This window comes from Panthera pardus, unplaced genomic scaffold (assembly GCF_024362965.1).
Source record: "Panthera pardus isolate Hobbes unplaced genomic scaffold, ASM2436296v1 HiC_scaffold_2, whole genome shotgun sequence".
In the NCBI taxonomy this organism is placed as follows: Eukaryota; Metazoa; Chordata; class Mammalia; order Carnivora; family Felidae; genus Panthera; species Panthera pardus.
The window spans coordinates 91,766,803-91,790,060 of NW_026526765.1; the positions used below are offsets into that span (position 1 = coordinate 91,766,803).

General features: G+C 35.6%; 1 protein-coding gene across 2 annotated transcripts in view; it reads left to right on the forward strand.

Moving 5' to 3' along the window:
• The window catches only part of EDIL3 (EGF like repeats and discoidin domains 3), a 416,155-nt gene that overhangs the window by 388,226 nt on the left and 4,671 nt on the right, over positions 1-23,258 (forward strand). For both annotated transcript variants that reach the window (XM_019462837.2, XM_019462838.2), the window contains one exon: positions 3,523-3,678. In XM_019462837.2, coding sequence (XP_019318382.1) covers positions 3,523-3,678 — 156 coding nt within the window. The remainder of the gene's footprint in view (positions 1-3,522; positions 3,679-23,258) is intronic.

Consider the following 23,258-nt stretch of genomic DNA (forward strand, 5'->3'; position numbering starts at 1 on the left):
TGTAGAGAAATAAAGTAGCTTTCCCAAGGGCATATAGCTAGTGAGGGCAGAGCCATTTGGGGAACCCAGACCATCTAGCTCTTCTACAATAGACTGCCTCTTAAGACGATCGGAGAAGATTTTTAACTAGTTGCCTTTCCCCATAAAAATTGGTTGGTGCCACTGTGATACTATATTTCCTTGACCAATGTATCCTCTGTACAGAAACAAGAGAAAGACTCTTGGCATTTTCTGTTATGGTACCTTGTGGCCTCCTTAGGCATGGTTGGTTCTTGTCCATAGAACATACTTAGGAAGTAGTTTTAACTCAATCCAGCAAAACTTTTATTGAGGGATTGTTACATATAAGGCACATTTAATACAGATCCAGACATGAAGAGCAGAGCACTAAGCCAAATGTCTACCCATACGCCAGCTCAGTGCCCTAAATAACCTGCTGTATTTGAGCCAAACCCCTGGAGGTAAAGGTCTATCTAAGACAGCTGAAGGCATTTTGTCTAGCATGTTTGCAGTACAAGTTTAACTCAGAAGATCCATAAGAGGGCAAAGTGCTCATGAGCTAAGGGTTAGCACAGATACAGATAAATGAGCTTTTCTGGGATCATCCTGCATGCTGAACATGAGGGTGACATGTCTGTGAGTGTGTTTCACTGTATATACCCTGTTGCAGCACCTTCGTGTTAAGTGTGGGATGCTGATTATTTTTACATTAAAGGTTTGCTTAGGCCTGGTATTCTAAGGTTTTTTTGCTACATTAAGTAGCAAATTTTAGGACAAATCCAGCTTGAAACAGATTGCTGACTATTAAAGTAGAGAAATTTACTTAACTGGAACAAAAAAGAAAAACATTTCTAGATCACAAACAAACAAACAAACAAACAAACAAAAAAGCTGGAGAAGGGGAGCAGTTAGAGTGGGAGAAAAACGTATCTGTTAGAAAGAGCCAAGAAACACAGCTTAAGGAGAAAACATCTCCACCCAGCAGGAAACCCAGCTGACTTTAAGAAATACCACAGAAAAAGAGATATGCTATAAGACTCTTCATTGCGTCATTGTAGCTAAACACTCATAGAAGTTTAAAGAGTGAAGAATCAAGCCATGGAAATGTTCATATTCTTGGAGACAGTTTGAGTTCCTGTGTGTTTATAGCCTTGCAAGCAACACAGTGACTCAGAGTGTTGGAAGATTTTTTGCCCATTTAATTGAGTGTCAACAATATTAAAAGCATTTTGAAGACCAGTAGCAATGCCTAGGTGTCTGCACAATTATATTTGGACTTAGAACAAAAGCAATCTGTATTTTTAAGCCTGGATAGGTGAAGTAACAGAGCCAAAATTCATGTTAAAACACAGGGCTCTTCTGGGGCACCTGAGTGTCTCGGACGGTTAAGTGTCCAACTCTTGATTTTGGCTCAGGTCATGATCTCATGGTTTGTGGGTTTGAGCCCCATGTCTGCGCTGACAGCACAGAGCCTTCTTGGGATTCTCTCTCTCCCTCCCTCACTTCCCCTCCCCTAACTCATGTGCACATGTTCTCTCCCTCTCTTTCTCTCTCTCTCTCTCAAAAACAAACAAACAAACAACAAACAAACAAACATTAAAAAAAATTACAGGGCTCTTCTCGTATTATAAATCCAGGATTGTTTTGGTTTGGAGCTTAGAGTTTCTGTAAGTTTAATGAGTGTAGTGAGGAAGCTTTGAGATTCTCCAGAAATTTCTGAAATAATCACAAAGCATAGCAAGAAATCATTGAGTGAGAATTTTTATGTATGATGGAACTTTGAATCAGAATGTTGAATTTGAATCTAGTATCCTCCCTTTACTCACTATCTATCTTTGGATCACACATTATAATATATTAGCTTCTGTTCCCTCATCTCAAAGGTACTGTACAGGGCTGTAGAGAGGATTCATTGAGGACACACAAGAAAGCACTTAGCATAGTGTGTATGAGGCAACAAAAGTTTCCTTCCCAGGTATCATCATTTTGCCACCTTGCTTTGCTGCAGGATAGATATTTTAGATGATATAATACATGTTAGGAAATATGCAGAAACAAAAATATTTTCTAGGTTTGATAAACTTTCTAAAGTATTTTAATAAAGAATTAAAGGTAGTTTTCTGTCTTACTTCATTGTCCAAGTTGAGTCTGATGTCTTTAATTAAACAGTGTTACAAAAAGTGGTCAAATCCCCTGTGAATTTTTAAAGAAATTTTCCTAGGCTGTGAAACTTTTGGGAACTTTTTTCATATCTTTATTGAAAAGCATCTAAATACAATCACTAAATATGGTCTATTCAGTACATTCACCCTGGCTCTCTCTTTTCATTCATGGACTATGTCTGACCCATGACTGTCTATTTGTGGCTGCATACATCTCACAGGATAAAGAACCTGAAATAGAAACAAAAGGACATAGTGGTTGAAAGCCACCAAGGTCACATATGGGATCATGACAGTGAAAGATGATAAGATCAAGGATGTAAGCAGGGCACTTAGTCACAGGAAGTAGGAGGAAGTAGGTCGCTATTGTGGAAGGAGAGCGGAAGCTGTAGATCAAGGAACATTAATAAACCTAAAGGTAAAGCTCTTACAAGAATTGTCCACATAGAAAACAAAGATTCCTATATTTTTTTAATTAACATAATAAGATATAAGAAAACCTTCATGAATTAGAGAACAGAATTCTACTAAATTATTCAATGTTATGTATTCTTTTTCATGAAAATCAATGCTGTCTTTTGCATTTCAATCACATCTTGATTAATTTAATGCTTACTGAGTCTCCATGCGTGTTTTGCTTTTATAAGTATGTATTTTGTAGGAAAAAACACCTCATGAGCACAGATCCCACAAGTCAGGGATGCATACTGTAATCCTCCTTCATTTTTGAAGAATGTCCAACTTTCTCCTCAACATTTTTAGAATTGTAGTTTTCTAAACAAGATTTTCATTGTACAATGATTACTATTATTCAATTATATATTCCTGAGCTGATTAAAACTCATGGAAATAATGTTGACTTTTTATTTAATGTTTAACTGTGATACATATAATATCATTTCTATTCCTAATGTGTATACAACTAGAGTCTGATTTTTATTAAAATTGAAATGACCAGTAATGTCAGAAAACTGAATTATAAGCACAGGCTCTGGAAGACAAGCTGGGGAAGACCTTCATCCCAAGAAGATCAGCCCTGCCTGCCCTGTTCAATCTTAGTTGCACAAAACTGCACAGCTAGAGGAATTTGGTTTAATATAAAATTGATTGGTAGGCTAAAATGACCATCGTTTTATTTTAAAACAGTCAAAATAGTTATTCAGGTTTTCAACTAAGTTTATCCAGTGGCAAAGTCAAAATTATTAGCCAATCACAGACTCAGTCATCAGTTTCAAAATACAAATAATCAGTGGATCTTTGGCTTTAACATGTATGTTACTTAACCTCCTGAATTTGAGCAACTTGCACATTTATAATGGTCTCTGCTGTGGCATTTAAATTATGTCTTTTCCTCTTTTAGGTGGACCTTCTGGTCCCTACCAAAGTAACTGGCATCATTACACAAGGAGCTAAAGATTTTGGTCATGTACAGTTCGTAGGTTCTTACAAACTAGCGTACAGCAATGATGGAGAACACTGGACTGTATACCAGGACGAAAAGCAAAGAAAAGATAAGGTAAGTGATCCAGGTGGTTTATAACATGCAAAGTGAAGGACCAAACTCTATCTGAATATGACTGAATGAACTGCTTAGACATATGTATTAAAAATAATGGCTATATCCACTGAGAAATGTATGTTAAATTAAAAATTCTAACATTTTCCATAGTAGCAATTATCTAAGATCCAGCTAAGTAAAATTTGCTTATATTTTATAAACCTAATAGGAGCTTGAATAATTTAACTTAAAGCACATGTAAATACTTATTGTCTGAATACTTGTCACTATTAACTTTACTATTAAAAAACGTTACTGACATTAGGCAAAAAATGTAGTTTGGCAAAAAATATTTTAAAAATTAAAAGATTTTTAAGTTATATATTTCCTTGATTATTTTGACAATAGGAATTTTAGAAATGAACAAATTTTGACTATTATACTGTTTCATCAAAATTAAAATACAGGATGTTTCTCTGCTCAGTTTCCTTCATTGTGTTTTAATTAATAGATTTGTTTAGTTTTTTTAACCTGTGTAAGCTGTTTTAATATTATCATAATAAATATATATTATTGCAACATCCAATTCTACACTATACTATTTGTAATTGTTTTTCTAAATGTTCTTACCATTCTAAATATCGTTCTGTAGTATCTCCTGGTCTGAATTTGTGTGGGGCCCTAGAAAATGGAAGTGCTCAGGGTTCATATCAATAACTAATTGGACCAGATGTTAATTGGACCAGTTGGGCCAATGACACTGAAACTCATTCATTGCTTGGAATGTTTGTGCTAAGAACTCTACCTTTCTAAAGACATCAACAGAAACAAACTTCTTACTTCAAGGATTTGGGGGGAAATATATAATACGTTAAGTATTTCTGAGTTCACAATGACTTTTTTCCATTTTGTGTAGCCTTTTTATTCCCTGGTATATTATTCACCAGCAGAGAGTTGGGAATATCTTTCTTTTTCAAAAATTCAAGACAGAGAATTTATTAATTTTCGAAGAAATACTAAGCCTAGATGGCTATTTCAGTGAGTCAACAGAGTCTGAATTCACTTCACATAAAATTCATTTCAGGGGAGACATATCTTTAGGTTTAGATTATAAAATTCACACCTATTTACCTTTTAATATCTCAGAACACATCCATTTAGCATCTAGAGATACATTTAACATCTCAGAACACACACACATTTTACATTTTAACATCTCAGAAATTGGTATATCTTACAATGTCATAATTTTAATCGGAGGCATTTATTATTTTCTAGAAGAACCTAAAATAATGGCATGTTTTCTAATCAGTAGCATCGTAGATTGAGTGTATATAGGGTTTTTTGTGAAACTGTCTTTAATGTATTTTTGACTGTAGTCAAAAATCTGCTGTGATTTATTGTAAATAACTATTTCAGTTCCTACCTTTCACCTTTTCACAGTAGGCATTCTGATGCATAGAAAATGAAAATATGTTCCGTAAGATGAAGCTTTTTAAACTTCATAAATTATATAGCTCTTAAAATTAATTTTAAAAGAGATAAGTATTCTCATACATTTTCCATGTGTAGTGTTCACTAAAAAGCATATCTGTAATAGCAAAATCCTTATATAGATTGATTTAGGGAGGAGGTATAATGAAAAATATGATTAAACTGTTGTACTGCTTAAATATTTTTTGACTCCATTTACATTAAGCTTGTCATTTCATGATTATATGTAAATAATTTTTTAATTTTTCCTTTAATTAATAGATTAGGCATTTGCATGTTAATACACTTATTATCTGTCTGAACTGTATATAAAATTTTCATCAAGTTGACCAGGTTACTTGATAGTATTCAGGTATTTTATATCCTTACTGATTTTCTATATCCTTGTACTATCAATTACAGAAAGAGCAATGTGGAAATTTCCAACTATAATTGTGATGTTCTTTATTGCTTCTTATAGTTATATCAGCGTTTGCTTGATGTATTTTGAATGTATTTTTATTTATTTATTTATTTTGATACAGACAGAGAGAGAGCATGTAAGCGGGGAAGGGACAGAGAGAGGGGGAATAAAGGATCTGAAACAGGATCTGTGTTGAGGGCAGAGAGTCCGGCAGAGAGAGGGCTCGAACTCACAAACCAAACTGTGAGATCAATAACCTGAGCCGAAGTCAGACGCTTAGCCACCCAGGCGCCCCTGCTTGATGTATTTTGAAGCTCTGTTAAAAGATGTGTGAACAATTAGGACTGTGGAGTCCACTGCATCGACTAGCTCCTTTATTATTGGAAAATGACCTTTATCCCTGGAAATATTTTTTGATGTGGATTCTATTTTGCTGTTAATAGAGGCACTCCAGTTTTCTTTTGATTAATGCTATGTTGGTGTGTGTTTTTCATTCTTTTACTTTTAACCTATTTGTACCTTATGTTTGAAATGCACTTCTTCTATGCAACATATAGTTGGGTCTCCTTTTTCCATCCTACTATCTCTGCTTTTTGACTAGAGCATTTAAGCCATTTATATTTGATATGAAAGTTAATATGATTGGGTTTAAATCTATCATCTTTCTGCTTATTTTCTACTTGTTGCATCTTTTCCATTTTTTTGTTTCTATCTTCTTTTGGATTAATTGAAGTTTTTTTAATGATTCCAGTTAAGATTTTGTTGTTGTTGTTGTTGTTCACTTACTTGGTATACTTTTTTGTTGTTATTGCAGTGATTTCTTTAGGCTTTGTAGCATACAAACTTAGTCTACCTTCAAATTAATGTAGAGTCCTAGAAACCTGCCTCTAGAAACACAAAATAGACCATGACTATCAATCCATGGACTTAGGAACCACATTTATTATAACATATGATTTTAACATTCCCCAAATAAGTCTTACTGTAAAAAAAATAGGCTCCCACTGGCAAGTTGGTCACCTATGAAAGTAAATTGATACTTGGTGAACAGGATATAAGCCAGAATTCTTATGGGAGCCAATAAATCACTATCATCTATTCAATGTAAAAATTTCTGAAGAGTTAAACCATTTTAATATTTATAAACATAACAATTGGATAAACTTATACCATGTAATTGGTAGTTTTAAAACTAAGCCAGTTTGTTTATGGTATTATAAATAATTTGGTATGTTGAAGAAAAGCCTTAGGTAAGTTTACTATTTACTCCTGAAGGAAATGACAAACACCAACAAACTGTACATAAGAATATAGCAATTACTATTATGATAAAGAAATAATGTATAAGAAGGAACTGTAAAAGTTCTTTGAACACTTGGAAAAAAATATATATATGTGTGTGTGTGTGTGTGTGTGTATTATATATATATATATATACGTATATATACATATATATATATATATAATACACACACACATTCCAATGTATACATATACCAATCAAAATAAATGTTTATATATAATCCAAATAACTATTGTGCTTTGTTATTATTATTATTTTTACTAGGTATATTACTTATACTCAGAAATTAATTTTTCTGAATAAGCCATTTCCTATTGATTCCTAATATTATTTGTATCTTCTTTCCCATGCTTACTTTCCATAAGAGAGAAAGTCTGCAATGTTTACAAGTGTAAATTCAACTACAAACTTTCATCCACACAAATATGACAAATAAATTGAATGTTGCAGGGCAAAACATGTGCTTGTGAAATGTTTTCTGTATGTACCTTTCCAAGGAAATATTTTCAAAAATTTTTCTAATTCTTTTTGTGTCCTTCTGTTTTTATTGACCACTTTGCTCTAATAGATTTTAGGCTGTTTATATTGAATTGTGATACAGATCCAGAAATAAGATTACTTCAGAAAAACAATCTCAAAATAATAGCAATTTTCTAGGTTTACCACAGGTGGTGTAAATGAAATACTAAAAATGTAAGAATGTCAAATTTTTTTAAAAACGTATGAATATCTTTTCTGGTTTTTATTAGTCATAACGGACTAAGCCTCAGGAAAGCGATGTCAAGGAAAAAGTATATATGTATGTAAGAGTATCTAAATATACGTATCAACGTATATTATGTATATATATTTGTGTGTGTATGCCAAAAGTCAACTGAAGAGAAATAGATGCCTGTTCTCTTCATTGAATTGTCAGTTTCTCACTACCTTCTCAGAACTTATATAAGAACTATAATTTATTTTAACATTTTATTTTTTGACAAAATTCTTCATTTTATCTTTCATGATTGAGCACGTGATGACACTACCTCATTACGATCTCTACAATCTTATTTTTCTCTTTCTAGTCTACATTTTCTAACATTTAACCAACTTTAATATTTCTCTACAACATGGATTCAGATATATTTTTTAGTTGAAAGTCAAATGTTCCTTTGCTCTCATGAAAGTGACATTTGTTTTATACGCCTGGAGCTGTTTTTTATTGCAGTTAGCAGGAAAATTGCAAAATTTGACAGACACTTTCAGTATTTAATTTTTAAGGTTATAAGCCAAAGTAAAACAATAATAAATTTCAGGAAGCCTTCTTATATGGAAAAATTAGAAATGAAAATGGATTTTCTCATCCAATATATTAGTCATAATGTCATGGTGTTTAAATAAACCTGAATTCACACCATGGGGGCTTTCTTCTTGGGGGAAAAAAAGATGCTGGTAATATTCTATTTGTCTCCCTCCCTCGAATTATCCAGGTTTTTAAAAAGCATAAATTGCAACTATAATCTGGATATTCTATAAAAGAACGTAATCCAAAACTCTGTTTACAGTAAGATTTTATTGGCCCTGAACAGTGAATGCCACATATTCATCAAGAACAATCTTGCAACATCTTGGTGAACTCTAATTCACTGGTTACCAAAATTACCTGATCATAACACTCATGGGGGAGCTTGTTAAAAAATACTGATTTCTGGGTGCTGCCTCTGGCTCTCTGGGGATGAGTTGGAAATCTAAATGTTTACAGAGGCTCCAGCTAATTTGAATAATAAGCACATGTGGGAAAGATGACTCTAATTGGCACCAACTTTAAGTTTTTGAAACTAAGTGTAGTTTTGGATTTTTCTAGTCAGAATGGAATGTATTATATTATAATTCTTTAGGACTGGCTGGCCACTAATTTGTCAGTGGAAGTCAGTATGAATCAATGTCTCCAAAAGTAAGTTTAGATTTTAACATTTGCCACTTCTCTCATGAACACCAGAAAGTAAACATGTATTAGTTTTAAACAAAATTTAAATTTAAATAATAGATCTAAGTAGTTAGGAACACAGATTAGGTGGGAAAGCACCTCGAAGAATGTGACATTTATATTCATTCAATCATCTATTCAGCAGGCAGTTACCGTCTACATTCTGCTGGATACACTGGGGGAAAACCTGAATATGACAGTGGGTCAGAGAAAGCCCAGTCTAATGAGGAACTTGAGAATGGTGGAAGACCTTTGATACAGTCAGCTAATTTTGAAGACTTCAAATATAACCTGCCAAGTGTATAACTTGAGAAAACAAGTATAGGAAATAAGTAACATGATCTTAGAACAATCTGAGAACAATAAGAACAATATTAAATTATGCTCATTTCATAAAAGTCTGTGACTCTCCAATGGCGGGGGGGGGGGTGCGGGGAAGAGATCCTCATTCTTGTCTACTTCCTTTCTTTTTTCAACGTCGATGTGGAAAAAAAATAAGCAGCAACTCCACCAATCCCCATTAGCAAAGCCTTCATAGTCTGTATTGGAGTATATATTCAAATTAATCAGTAAGGACAGATGCCACAGGGCATCCTTTCATTCCTACTGAAGCTGGCACTCTCAGGTAGCTGAAATTAAATGTGAATATTTAAAGCCTCAGAAGTCCAGCTCTTCAGTGAGGCAGAGGTCAGGTGGGGTGTCAATTTGGTAGTCAATTGTCATGCTGCTCTTTTGAAATTTGACCTGCGTGAGAAATTTGGAACCTACAGAATCCCTTGGGAGGTAAAATAAATGGAATCCCCAGTGGCATTGGGTGAGAAGGATTCTAGCTGGGGGAAGTGAAAGAGAGTGAATCAGTCTTTCAAGGTGGAAAAGTCACATGTTTCTGAGCAGCAGGATCAAGAACATCAAGTCTCTCGTCTTGCCTAGAGACCATTAGTCTCATCCACTCAGAGTCTTACTACTATTTTCAAATAAAGCAGGGAGAGAAAGAGAAGATGCTGCTTTTCTGAAAGCATTTTCTGACAACAAATTGACTCTACACAAAGCACTCGGATTCAAAAATAGCAAATGAGTTGTGCCCCTACATGACAGAGATTTATATGTAGTCACTGTAGTGTACTTACTTAGGTATTTGGTGATTGACTTAATTGGAGCTAAGTTAAAGAAACAATGCTATAGTTTCAGCATTGTCTAAAAATAGGGACAGTGTAATTTAAATAAACACCATCTGGTATCAACTTATTTAAAATTGTATCTGCTTTCTTCCTTGTCGCAATCCAGTATTATGGGACCTTACTTGGATATGTGTTGGTATGAAGAATAAACAATTATCCGTATTCACATTAATGTGGATGTTATTAGATTTTCAAACTTAAGACATCACGTGAGAATGTGTCTGTTTTGGCAGAATGTAAAGTTCAGTGATGAGTCACCCTTTTTAATAAAGGTTGATAACATACAGAGACAAAATATTTAGTAAAAACATGTAAGTAAAGACGTTCAGTTATTGACATAACCTGTGTATACCAACTAAAAAATTCAAGGAAATCCAATGATTCCTTATGTAGCTTTTATAATTCACATTCTTGACAAAAAGAGAATGGAGTCCCTGTAAATTTTACTAAGGCCTCGGACCAAGAAAGCCACATCTCTGTAAAAAAACCCACTATAGAAGAATTGATCTATCAATGTGAAAAGCCATTTGCAGATCTGGATATGCCTGCTGGAATGGGAAAGGACATCCACACTGAACAAATTTAAGTTCAGAAAGCAGCATATTGTCACCAATGAGAAGTATGATAGCAGTTAAGGAGCACAGAGAACAACACAATATGGAATCACTTATCAGAATCAGTTGTGAGATGGGGACTTGGGGTCAGAAACAAGGCACAAGACTGGATGCAAGTCCAGACACAAATAGACAAGGGCAGATGAGCTACACGGAGGACTGTATTTCCATTTCCATATTTAACATGAACTCCAAGTGTCCTGTCTACCCAGAGATGTTTGTTCCTGAACCCAGGGTAAATGGTTTATGAGAAGGAAAGGAAGGGAGGACCAGGAAATGGGGCTACTGGGATGGAGGTGAGCAAGAGAGGGTTAGTAACTTCAATAATTATAATTGTAGAATCGAGTAACTGGCTAAATGCTGGAAATAAAAGGCAAGCTAGAATGATAGACTAGCCACAGGAACAGTCAGAAGCCATTGATCTGAAGAAGCTCATTAAGAAGTCATTCAGGTTATTTGGAGACAGCAATAGAAAGCTGATTGCCTTTCTTCAGGGATCAATTTTGAAGTTGCAAAGAAAATTCTTTGTACGTTATTTCACATTCTATAATATTAAAGACTAACAATGTAAAATAATTTTGGCCATTGAAGCCTTTACATTTCTTAGATGCCATTTGGATTTTTTAATCTTCTTCATTTAAAACAAACAAACAAAAAGAGTGCTGGTCTGAGGACACACCATAAGGTAGCAGAAAAGAAAAACAAACATCAGGCACAAAATCCATAAAACTCACTGATTTGGGAGTGGGCTGGGAACAAAGGGAAGAAAAACATCCCTGCCGCTATGACTCTTATTTAGTGACATATAATATCCCAGCACAGATGCTATGAAACCTCATTCTCAGTGAGACAGAAGTTCAAGATGTTAAAAAACAAACATTCAAGAGACACCTGGGTGGCTCAGTTGGTTAGGGAATGGACTTCAGCTCAGGTCATAATCTCACAGATCCTGAGTTTGAGCCCCACGTCCGGCTCTGTGCTGACAGCTCAGAGCCTGGAGCCTGCTTCAGATTCTGTGTCTCTTCCTCTCTCTATCCCTCCCCTGCTCACACTCTATGTCTCTCTGTCTCCCAATAATAAATAAACGTTAATTTTTTTTTAATTCAACCCAGTAAATGTGAAGATCTAATTGGCTTTATTAAATGATGTATGAATGGGCAGCATCCCTTCTAGCTAGTAGAGGGAGCTCAGAAGAGTCGTACAAAATGGAAGGTTTTTATATAGGGGGGATAGGACAAGAGTTACTAGCACAAGAGGATTGTTCCAGGCAAGGCTGCTTTCCCTTAGGGGTCAAAGCAAAGAGTCTTATCAGGCAGATTACTTCATCTTCCTCTGGGGGATGGAGAGAGCCCATGTGGCAGACTCCTTGGCGCCCATCAGAAAATTCCTGACCGACCAGTTAAGACTGCATTTCCGGGGGAGGTTAACTGCAGTCAGATTATGTATTAAACCCTAATTTTCAAACTCGGCCTAACTGATGCCTTTTTGGATCTGTGGGTTTTGTTTTTAACAATGGAGAAAGGAGCAAACAATGCAGAAAAATGCAGTGAGGGTTAAATACATGTTTTTTTTTTTTTTATTTGTGTTAATTATCTTATATCCTAAAAACATAAGAACTTCTTGGTTTCTGGAAAATTTGATAAGTTACCTTAAAATTTGAAACCATATACTTTTTCTAGGTAACAGATGTTTCTGCATGAATGAAAAAATGTGTGAAAAACACATGAAATACATTACATAACATGCTATTAAAGTAAAATGTTCATTGAAAGTAATTTTTATTATTACATATCATTATTATATTTATGGCCTTAATTTCCCCAAGGCTCAAATGCCAAAAAACTTTAAGTGTCTTAATTTTTGTCGTCCTAATCCACACTCATCAGAAATTAATAAAAATATCCACAGTGAAAATTCTGAATATCTCATGTTTTTGTTTGACATATATTATTAAGCACAATTGTTTAATGCCATTATCCCTCATGGAAAATAATTACACATTCTCTTATTAAGTCGTGCCTGTATTACGACTGTGAGGGACCATCAAGTGTTAGCCCAACTATGACCCTAGCCACTGATTAAAAATGTTGACACACTAAAAATACTGATTAGCGATAGGTCCACAATAGAATAGTCAAGGCTGTAAACCTTTAATAAGTTGTTTAAACTTCAAAAATGTTATTATTCATTAGAAGGCAGTGATGAACCTGACAGAAATAGCAGAGCTTAGCTGTGAAAGATTTTTAATAGTTTTATTAGAAAAAAATAGAATCCTATTTAACTTGAATCTGATAGTTACCATCCCCACTATTAAAATGAGCATTTGGGGCGCCTGGGTGGCGCAGTCGGTTAAGCGTCCGACTTCAGCCAGGTCACGATCTCACGGTCTGTGAGTTCGAGCCCCGCGTCAGGCTCTGGGCTGATGGCTCGGAGCCTGGAGCCTGCTTCCGATTCTGTGTCTCCCTCTCTCTCTGCCCCTCCCCCGTTCATGCTCTGTCTCTCTCTGTCCCAAAAATAAAATAAAAAACGTTGAAAAAAAAAAATAAAAAAATAAAATGAGCATTTGATCAGTCTGAGTAAGAGAAAAAAAAACATGTCATTATTTTGGTTGTTGGAACTATGCACTTACCATTGGCTGGAATACAGCAAAAAATATGAACCCACTTCATTTCTAAGTAATTACCAAACAACTAATATTTTGACTGCTGAATATGCATATTTTGAAGGTGAAAAAACCCTCTAGGATGTCAGTTCCACAGGGCACACATGCCGTTTTTCCTGTCTACCAGCACACGTTCAGCGGTAGTGTGTGAAGCAATGGAAGTCTCTGACTTTCAAAATGAATTCATGTTCTAGTCTTTTTCTACTCATTCCACAGTTTAAATCCGAAAAAGGATAAAAGATGCCTGTCATAATTCCATGCTTATAAGAGTCCATAAAAGGATTTCTGGATCTGCCACACCCTATAAAACGACCCGTTAGGCAACGACACTCATGTCCATACTTCTTTTTGTTGGATCTCAAAGAGAAAGCTTATTTATATGTATGGAGGGCTCTCAAGGCGCTAAGGTACTAAGCCCCTTGGGGCCCTTATTGTAGAAGCAACACATTTCTCATCATTATAAGGCTTCTGGTGTAATTTGAAACACAAAGCTGATTAAAGGATAATTTTAAAAATTAAAGATGAACCCAGCGATTATACCTGGATGAAAGGAGTATTTTTTTCCAATTTTTCTATAGAAAAAAAAAACCCAGAAGACCAAACACAGGAATTAATTTCCTGCTTTCCAATAAAGCAAGAAATAAAATTAATTTTGTACAGATAAATGAAATGTTAAATAGTTGACAACAATTAAAGGAAGGCATTCTTCATAAGGGAGTGAAAAAAATATTACTTTTACATAGCAACGTTCCACTTTTGATTTATTTTCTTCTTTTTGGTAGTTTAGTAATATCTATAAGCATTGGCAAAGGTGATTTTTTCCTCCTGATGTCAAATATAATTTAATTATCATTGTGCTCTCAACACATTGAAACAAAAAGACCCAGGATCCAGCTCAAACCCAAGTAAAGTTTGCAGCTGCTCAACTCAGGGCCATTTACTCTGTTCTTCATTTAGAGTTGCTAGATTTACCAAACACAAATGCAGCATACCCTGTTAAATTTGAATTTCAGATCAGCAATGGATAATTCTTTTAGTATAAGTATATCCCAAGTTTGTATCTGCAATCCTGTCTCCATTAAAGATCTCCCAGATTTTCCAGCTAGACCAGATGTTCTTCTGAGAACACACATAAGGAAGACAGAATAAAGTGGGGATGCCTTTCTTCCATGCCTAGTCAAGCACAGCAAACGCACGCACACACCCTCACAACCTGCTTCATCTTTGAGCTTTCACTTTGCCACCTCTTTGTCCATCTCCAGAAATATTTTCTCCAACTCCCTGACACTCTTTCCTCCTTAGCAGTCTGGCTTAGAAGACACATGGCTGGATGCTGAAATCACTACTGTGTTCATATATATAGTTGTGTACGAAGTCATTTCTGACCAAAATAGGATGAAACTCTTCAAGGAGATGTGGAGTGAGGAAAAGGTTCCTAAGGTGGGGTAGGAATTATCAGACACCAATTTCTCTACTGCCACATCATGGAAATTTCTACTATGAAGGGATAGAGTCAGACTACAGATTGTTCTGATACAATGCAAAATGCCCTGTGTGACTTAGGAAATTTTGAGATGAGCATTGAGCTTTATGAGAGAGGCAGACTGTTTTGTACTTTTATAGAAAAAAGAAAAGGCATTTCTACATTTCTGATGTTATACTAAAAAAGAAAAAAATAAGATGGTCTTACTCTCCTACTACTCCTGGTAATATCTCCTATAGATATCTTTAAAAAGCAGATGATCAGGGCACCTGGGTGGCTCAGTCGGTTAAGGGTCTGACTCTTGATTTTGGCTCAAGTCATCATCTCATGGTTTGTGAGTTCAAGCCTCACATGGGGCTCTGCACTGACAGTGTGGAGTCTGCTTGGGATTCTGTCTCCCTCCCTCTCCATGCCCCTCCCCTGCTTACTCTCTCTCTCTCTCTATCTCTTAAAATAAATAAAAATAAACTTTAAAAAAAAGCACATGATTTTCCAGTTCTGTTTCTTCTGTAGGACTATTTCTTATGGCAGTCAAAATCTGAGTGCTGGAAATCAGATAGTTTAAGTGTATAGCCACAGTTTAGAATGGCATATTTTATGTTTCATAAATCTTTATAGGCAATCATCCTATATGATATATTTCCTAGGGTATTCTTGTTTCCTAAGGAGACTCTCATCATAAAAGAAGTTAAATATGGTTGTGTGTCCTACCTATTGAGTGAGTTTTAGAGTGAGCATTCTAAATGCCAGCAACTATGGGAGAAGAAAGGTAACAGTCAACAGAATTAGAAACTTTAGCTTTGATTTTTCTGAGTTTTTTTCCAGGGTCAAGACTTAACAGAAATATTATGAATTTCTCAGTGAGGCCCTTCTGGCGCTTTGTAAGAAACGGCCTGCTCCCCAGACACTTGGAGTTAAGGATCTGCAAGAAAATCACAGATGGAATGGAGGTGGCTACCCTGTCCCCAGGCCTTTTCCCTGTGTTGAATCTCAGCTGTGAGAATCTGGCTGTGTTGAATCTCAGCAGTTCCTTAGCTCAACTTGTCGCTCTCGCAGTGGACTAGGGAGTTACAGGTATAAGCTATGCCAGCTTGCCAGTAACAGAGAGGGTGATGTTACTGTGGAGAGTTACATCCCTCCATCTCAGACCTCTATGGGTCAGGTGAGCCTTTCCAGGAGAGGCCAGAAGTTAAAAGTTTTCAAAAATATTCCCAAAGATGTGCCATTTCCTCTTCTTTCCCAGAGTACCTAAGGAGGAAGGGATTTTAGAAAGATATCACAGTCCTCTTTCCCAGTCAAGAATTAAATATCAGCCAACCAGCTTTCGTATTAATTACAGGAAAATGAGAGTGTGTGACAGTTTGAAAAGCAATAAAAGAAAAATCCCTTTATTGTCAGAGTAGAAAGAAAGAGGTAACATATTTGCGTTGTTGTGGCAAATTATTATTAGAATCTCCCACGAGTGCATTTTGGGGAGAAAAATGTGTAACAGGAAGAACAATACAGTGCACATAATACTGCAAGAACTCTTAAGTGAATATCAGATATGTGGGTTAGTAAAGATTTCTTGAGATATAATCAGAGATTTATATATACTAGGAACATGAAGCAAAGCCAGATCAGTTCAGTGAAATGCAGTATTTCCTGAAGCCAAAGACCTCCTTTTTAACATAATTACAAAAGAGAGCAAACTTCAGAGCCACAAGAAATCTCCTGAGGGCAGCAATGGGAGTGGAATGCATTTTCTCAGAGAATCCGTATATTCATTTTAATGGTTTAAAATGATCCATGCACTAGTGTAAGAAAGACATGGAACTTGTCCCCATGTTTTTCTTTTTACTTCCCCCATCAAACAAAAATGTCCTATAATTGGACCTTTGAAGTTAAGTCTTTGGGTAGGCAGTTTGAAAGCCTCATCTAATTTCACTGAGGGAGCTTGGGAAGGAAAGAAATCTCTGAAGGAACCAGGGTCCAGGTTTTTTAAAGGGCTTGTGGAACAAAATACCATTCTGAAAGGAACACAGATAAAAATTGGTATCCAATATGAAATACAGTGCAGAATGATTTATATATGTCACTATGTTCTACAGCTTTCAGAAAACCTGGCAGTTTCCCAGGGATTTCAAATTAATCCCTAGTAGATGGCCAAAGTAATATTCCCCGTGGAATGTGTAAGCTTTTGCAGAAATGATTTTAAAGAAATACAAAAGAATAAAGATGGTGAGCTGTTTTGTTACTGAAATATGAAACAGAACAAGCAAGCCACACTAGCTGTTTGATGTATTTGCTAGGGTTATGTTCATGAAAATAAATATCATCCAGAAAATAAAAATAAAAGGAGCAAGTAAAATAGAGCGAGTAGAACCTAAGAATAAAAGATTTAGAAAGTGTTCTCAAGGGCCACGATAAATAAATTTCAGTAGGAAATTTAGGATTTATTCAAAGAATCGTAAAAGAATATGTTCACAATTAATTTGGAGCCTGAGTCCTGGCACATAAGGTTGAGGAAGTTTGGGGCACAATTCTTTGAGATATTTGGGGTCCCTTTTCAGACTAATCGTTACAAGTATCAAAAAGTCCTCCACGAAACCTATAACCTTACAACATCAATTACTCATTGCCAAGTTTGGGAGTTCCTAAATCCACATTCATTTCTCACATCAACAGTGTTCAAAGGTCACCAAGACCACCTTAGGTATGACAATTCACGACTCACAGAACTCATTTAAAATTATTATACCTACAGTTACAGTTTATAACAGTGAAAAGATTCAGATAAAAATCAGCCAAGAGAGGGGCTGCTGGGTGGCTCCGTTGGTTAAGTGTCTGATTCTTGGTTTTCGCTCAAGTCATGATCTCATGGTTTCATGAGTTCGAGCCCTGCATAGGACTCTGTGCTCTCAGTGCAGAAGCCTGCTTGGGATTCTCTCTGTTCTCTCTCTCTCTGCCCTTCCCTTGCTCATGCTGTCTCAGTCTCTCTCTCAGAATAAATATATAAACTTTAAAAAAAATCAGCCAAGAGAACAGGCATATGGGGCAGAATCCAGAAGAGTTCTAGGCATTAGCTTTCCATTGTTTTCTCTCAGAGTCTTGAACAGTGCTAAACCTCTCTCAGCAATGATATGTGACATACAATATACACTAGGTATTACCAACCAGGAAAGCTTACTTCAGCCTTGATGTTCAGAGTTTTTATTGAAGCTCAGTTATGTAAACATGGTTTACTGCCCGCAAGGCTGACTTTAGTTTCCAGCCCCTTAGGTGGTCAAGCTAGTCCAAAGCCCCCACCATAAATCACTTTGTTAGCATACATTATCTGGCCCAGCCCATGTAAACAAAGACAGTCTTCTCCTGCAGGATGTTCCAAGGCTTTCAGCTCACAGGAGCTGAAAGCAAAGGTCAGACCTCTTTTTGGGGTAAGGTTAATATTTTACTGCACACTCATATTACACAAAGTTGTATGTTTTGTATTCTCTTCACTGGAATGACCTACGTCTGCAAACATTGTGACTATACTAGATTGGACACACCCTGAATTGTACAGATATGTTCTCCTGCTGATAAATTGTTTTGGATGGTTATGGCCTTACTTCATCTGCACTTTTGAAGGGCAGGATGCTTAGGGTTGGAAGACACTGAGGCAGCTCTCTGTTCCTCTCTACCAGTGAGGATTTTTGCTGCAGCATTGTTGTGAAGTCTTATAGTGAGGGCTCATCCCCCAACTCATTCTTTTCCAGACTCATGATCAATGTAGATGGTTATTAACACAATCTACTCTCTCTGACAAAACCTTTTCTTTATGTGTGTGTGCACCTCTTAGAATGTGATTCTCAGTGTGCACTGTTTTTCAAGGAACATTTCCTAGAATGTTGGAATTTACCTGGAAACTGATTTCTCGTTTCCGTTTTACATATGAAAGAATGTACTTATATTTAGACTAATTTTGTTACAGAGTTTCATTGGTTTAGTGGAATTGATTGGAGAGAAACCATCAAGAATGATATACCAGCCATTCAATCATGAAATGGTTTCAGGATGCTGATAAATTTTCCTAGAAAATTGAATTCACTGAATAATAGCTAGAGTCTATGTAGGCTAAAATAATCAAACTTTGGTTTCAGACTTTTTATATCCAATCACTAACAGAAGTTTCATACATGTAAAACTTCCAATAAGATTTTTTTAATGTGATGTACGTTCATACCACTAACTGAAACTTTTTAAGACATAGTTTTCTATACATTTTAACACAAGCCTCACATTTTATTTTATTTTTTAATGAAAAGTTTTGGTTTTTAGAATGCTTTAATATAGGGCAAAGTAGAACAAAAATTGCAAATTTTACTAAGACATATTAATAATATAGTTATAGAATGAGAAGCAACTGGTCTTTCTTATAAACACTATCTGAATAAATAAATATGTTTACTTTCATTTATGCATACTAATTCTGTGAAAATCTTCATTAGACTTTAAACCATTAAAGCATTCATTCAAGTTATACCTGAAATTTTTGACAGTCCAAAGAAATTCAAGTAATGTTCTTTTTATTCAATTTTTTTAATATTTTATTTACTTTTGAGGAAAAGAGAGACAGAGTATGAGTGGGGGAGGGAGAGAGAGGGAGACACGGAATCCGAAGCAGGCTTCAGGCTCTGAGCTGTCAGCACAGAACCCGATACAGGGTGCAAACTCACAAACCGCGAGATCTTGACCTGAGCTGAAGATGGACAGTTAACTGACTGAGCCATGCAGGTGCCCCTCAGTAATTTTATAGAATAATATAATATTATATAATAATAATTATATAAAAACAATTTTTATGATGCTGAACCATAAACTAATAAGTGTAAGTCCTTTATGTCACTCAAAATGCCAGATTTTATACTCACATTACACATAAATGGTTACTTTATGAAATAGATACTTAACTCCAATGTCTATTAAATTTCTACTATTTTTATATAGATCATAATTCTAACTAAGGAATTGCTATTTTTAAAATGTCATGATTCAATAAAATGAAATGAAATTGGAATAAATATAAATTTCTATATCCACTATAAATCTATTTTACAAGTAAAACAATGGGAAAATCCTGGCTTAAGAGAAATTCTATGACAAAGTTCATAGTTTATTTGACCATCAGTCATCAATCATGACCGAAGTGAATCTAATAGTTTTAAATAATTTTATTGCATTGATAGAAGCATTGTATCTGTAACAAAGGTAAGTATCCTCTATATTTTGAGCCATTCAAGTCATAACTACATACTATGTCTGGATAAATCCACACTTTAATTGAGTCATAGTTAAACTAGAGGGTATCCAATGGAATGCAGTCAAGATGATAAGTTTGAAGATCAACTTAAATGAGGAATTTTTTTTTTTTTAATTTTTTTTTTCAACATTTTTTATTTTTTTTTTTTGGAACAGAGAGAGACAGAGCATGAACGGGGGAGGGGCAGAGAGAGAGGGAGACACAGAATCGGAAACAGGCTCCAGGCTCCGAGCCATCAGCCCAGAGCCTGACGCGGGGCTCGAACTCACGGACCGCGAGATCGTGACCTGGCTGAAGTCGGACGCTTAACCGACTGCGCCACCCAGGCGCCCCTTAAATGATTTTAATTTTTTAAGCAACCATGACTGTTTAGCCTCAAACACTATTTTTGAGTTTTTGATAGGTTTATATTAGTTATTATTAGTGTTTTTCTTTTGGTAATTAGATATCTTCTATGCTTTTTGGGCATAAAGCACTAGGATCATAGATCAAAGTTTGAAGGAGGCATATGTCAACCCATAAAAAGACAGACTTCCAAAGTGTCTAAAAGCATACCTACCCTATTATATTGATGAATAGGTTGCCATGGCTGAAAGTTCCATGTCAGAAATGTTAGAAAAAAATTGGTGCTGGCAGATCTATACCTTCTTTTCCAAGTCTTGGGTTCTTCCATTGTATGGGTAGAGTTAAATAAAAACAGGGTTTCTCAGGGATCAGAGCTTGAAAAGACTGTTCTTTTCTAACTTTGTTATAAGTACTCTAGATGAAAGAATAAATAATTGAAATTATATATGCCAAATAAGATTTTTTTTCACTTTCCATTCCTTTCCCTGCCCTGAACACACACACACACACACACACACACACACACACACAAATGCTGCTTTAGGGTAATGCATTTTTATCTTGATCTTTTATCCTTTAAGGATATCAGATTGGTGTATAGACATAGCCAATGAAGCCAATGGTATGTCTGACACCATTACCAAAGCAAATACAAACAGTAGAGAAAACTCGAGAAAGCTTATTCAACCCTTATATTTCTACAATATTTGGAATTCCAGATATCGTTCTAGTCTCCACATATCAAAAGAGAGATAATGCAATCTAGAAAGGGGTGACCAAAACGCCATGGGGATGAACTGATGGTTACCCAAGACCTTGCTAAAATACAGACTCTTTAGCCCTGAAGAGCTCAGGGAGGCTACCTAAAACTGCTTAAAACTGCTGGTTAGATCCCAAAAGGTTAGACCAGTGAGAGTCTCTTTAAAACTTTTAATGCATTTGTTTACAACAAATAACATATCTTCACAGACCAGATGGCTTTCTAAGTAAGTAGTATGTGCAAGAAATCCCCAAAGAATTCCTCAACATTTGTGAAAGGCAGGTATATAGTACATGGCTGCTAAGAAAAGCTCTCTGACTGTGTCATGAAGGATAATCCTGCCTTCTTGGCAGTCTCCACTGATGACGTCTACTCTGGCCTGAATAGACCATTGTCCCTAATGAAGAATGACAAGTCTCATCTGAGAAAAAAATTATTAAAACGTTGCTAGAAGCAACATTTAATTGTTTTATCTGACAGTCTCTCTGTGTTGAGATTTGAATTTTCATTAGAATCTGATTTGAATTTTAACTAGTATCACAGGAGAGTTGACATTGGAAAACAGAATCCAACATCTCCGCCACATGGAGGCAGTTGTAGTTTTCTCCCTTATCCTCTAGGTTGTAACTATGGAAGCCTCTCCAAAGTACTTTCAGTACCTTTTCCTTGAGTCCCCGTGTGTTGGGAAAATCCTGAGATCCCTAAGCATTATCATGTTTTAGTGCATCAACAAACTTGTCATCAGCTAATTATTAGCTGAGCCTCCTCCTGCAACCGAAGCATGTGCAGACTCTTTCCTAAAAACTTCTCAGACTATCTTTCTTGTGTACAATATTCCCCTTCTCAGTGGAGATTCATTCAATGTTTTCCATCAGTCTTTTCAGACTTTGATTTCAATCGAGGTGCTTATATGTCTAAAGTGTGTATATGAAAGTGCATTGCTAGAATTTTTACACATTTTTAAAAGTTAACTAAAAATACTGAGTTTGCATCCCTTTGCTGGGTAAAACTTTGAAACTGCAATTCTTAAGCAAGATCTTCCTAGTGCTGGAGACAAGGAAACAGTACATGAGCCACATGTTTGCACAGCAAGTACAAGATGTCATGTTAGAAATCGCAAGTATGTGCTTAGTGTTCGTTACTATATCATTACTGACAGACCTCCAATATTAAAAGTATATTTTCACTACCTTTAGCTCATAGTTTGGGTGATTCCAATGTCGACTGTGGCTGTTTTTCTGTGAAAATTTTTGTTTTTTAATGATACTATTTTATGAAACTTCATTTAATCTTTTTAATGAGCATTCAAATATTTATGACTTTCACACATTGAATCAGAAATGTCACAGTTGTATGCAGTTTCAGAGCTGATGTAGTTTCTTTAAATATATTTTCCATTATAAAAAGATAAGTCTAACTAATATGTCAACTATTCCTTTCTGGATTGATAGTTTCTTATTGAAACTTGTGCTGAGGACCAGTGACTTAAAAGCAAATTGTTTCTTACTGTATATCTTTCTTAAGAAGTGGTATGACACTATGTTTTGGACGGTTATAGATCTTGTGATGAAAGTTAATGAATTTAAGTTCTATTATTCTGAAGATATACATTAAGTTCTCCAGCAGGGCTATGAAATTGGATTTGAGATTCTGTATTAAACTGTAACACGACAATCTCAGTGAAGTATTTGAATCCAACATTATATGTCAGAGAGAATGTCAGGGATCCGTACAATATACTCTCTTATTTTCTGCTTTTGCAATGACAACCTCTCTATGGATTTCTGGTGAGTGTTTGTGTGGTATGCCCTATCCATGTGAGCTTCTGCTAACAGAGACACTGTTACTTAGTAACACATTTAAATCCAGAATTAGTTCCTGCTTGGTCAATTCAAAGCCAGAGCATTGCTGAGGATAAAATGCCTATTAAATGAAAATGGATTCAGATATGCCAGGATGATGAATTCTAGATTTGGCACAGTTCGGTATTCTCTTCTTCAGCAAGTATTTATTCAAAAATAGCCTTTGAGATATATTTTGTGTCATGTTGAAAGATTATTCCCCACCAGATGGGGATCGCACTTTGCATTTGCCCTCAACGACACG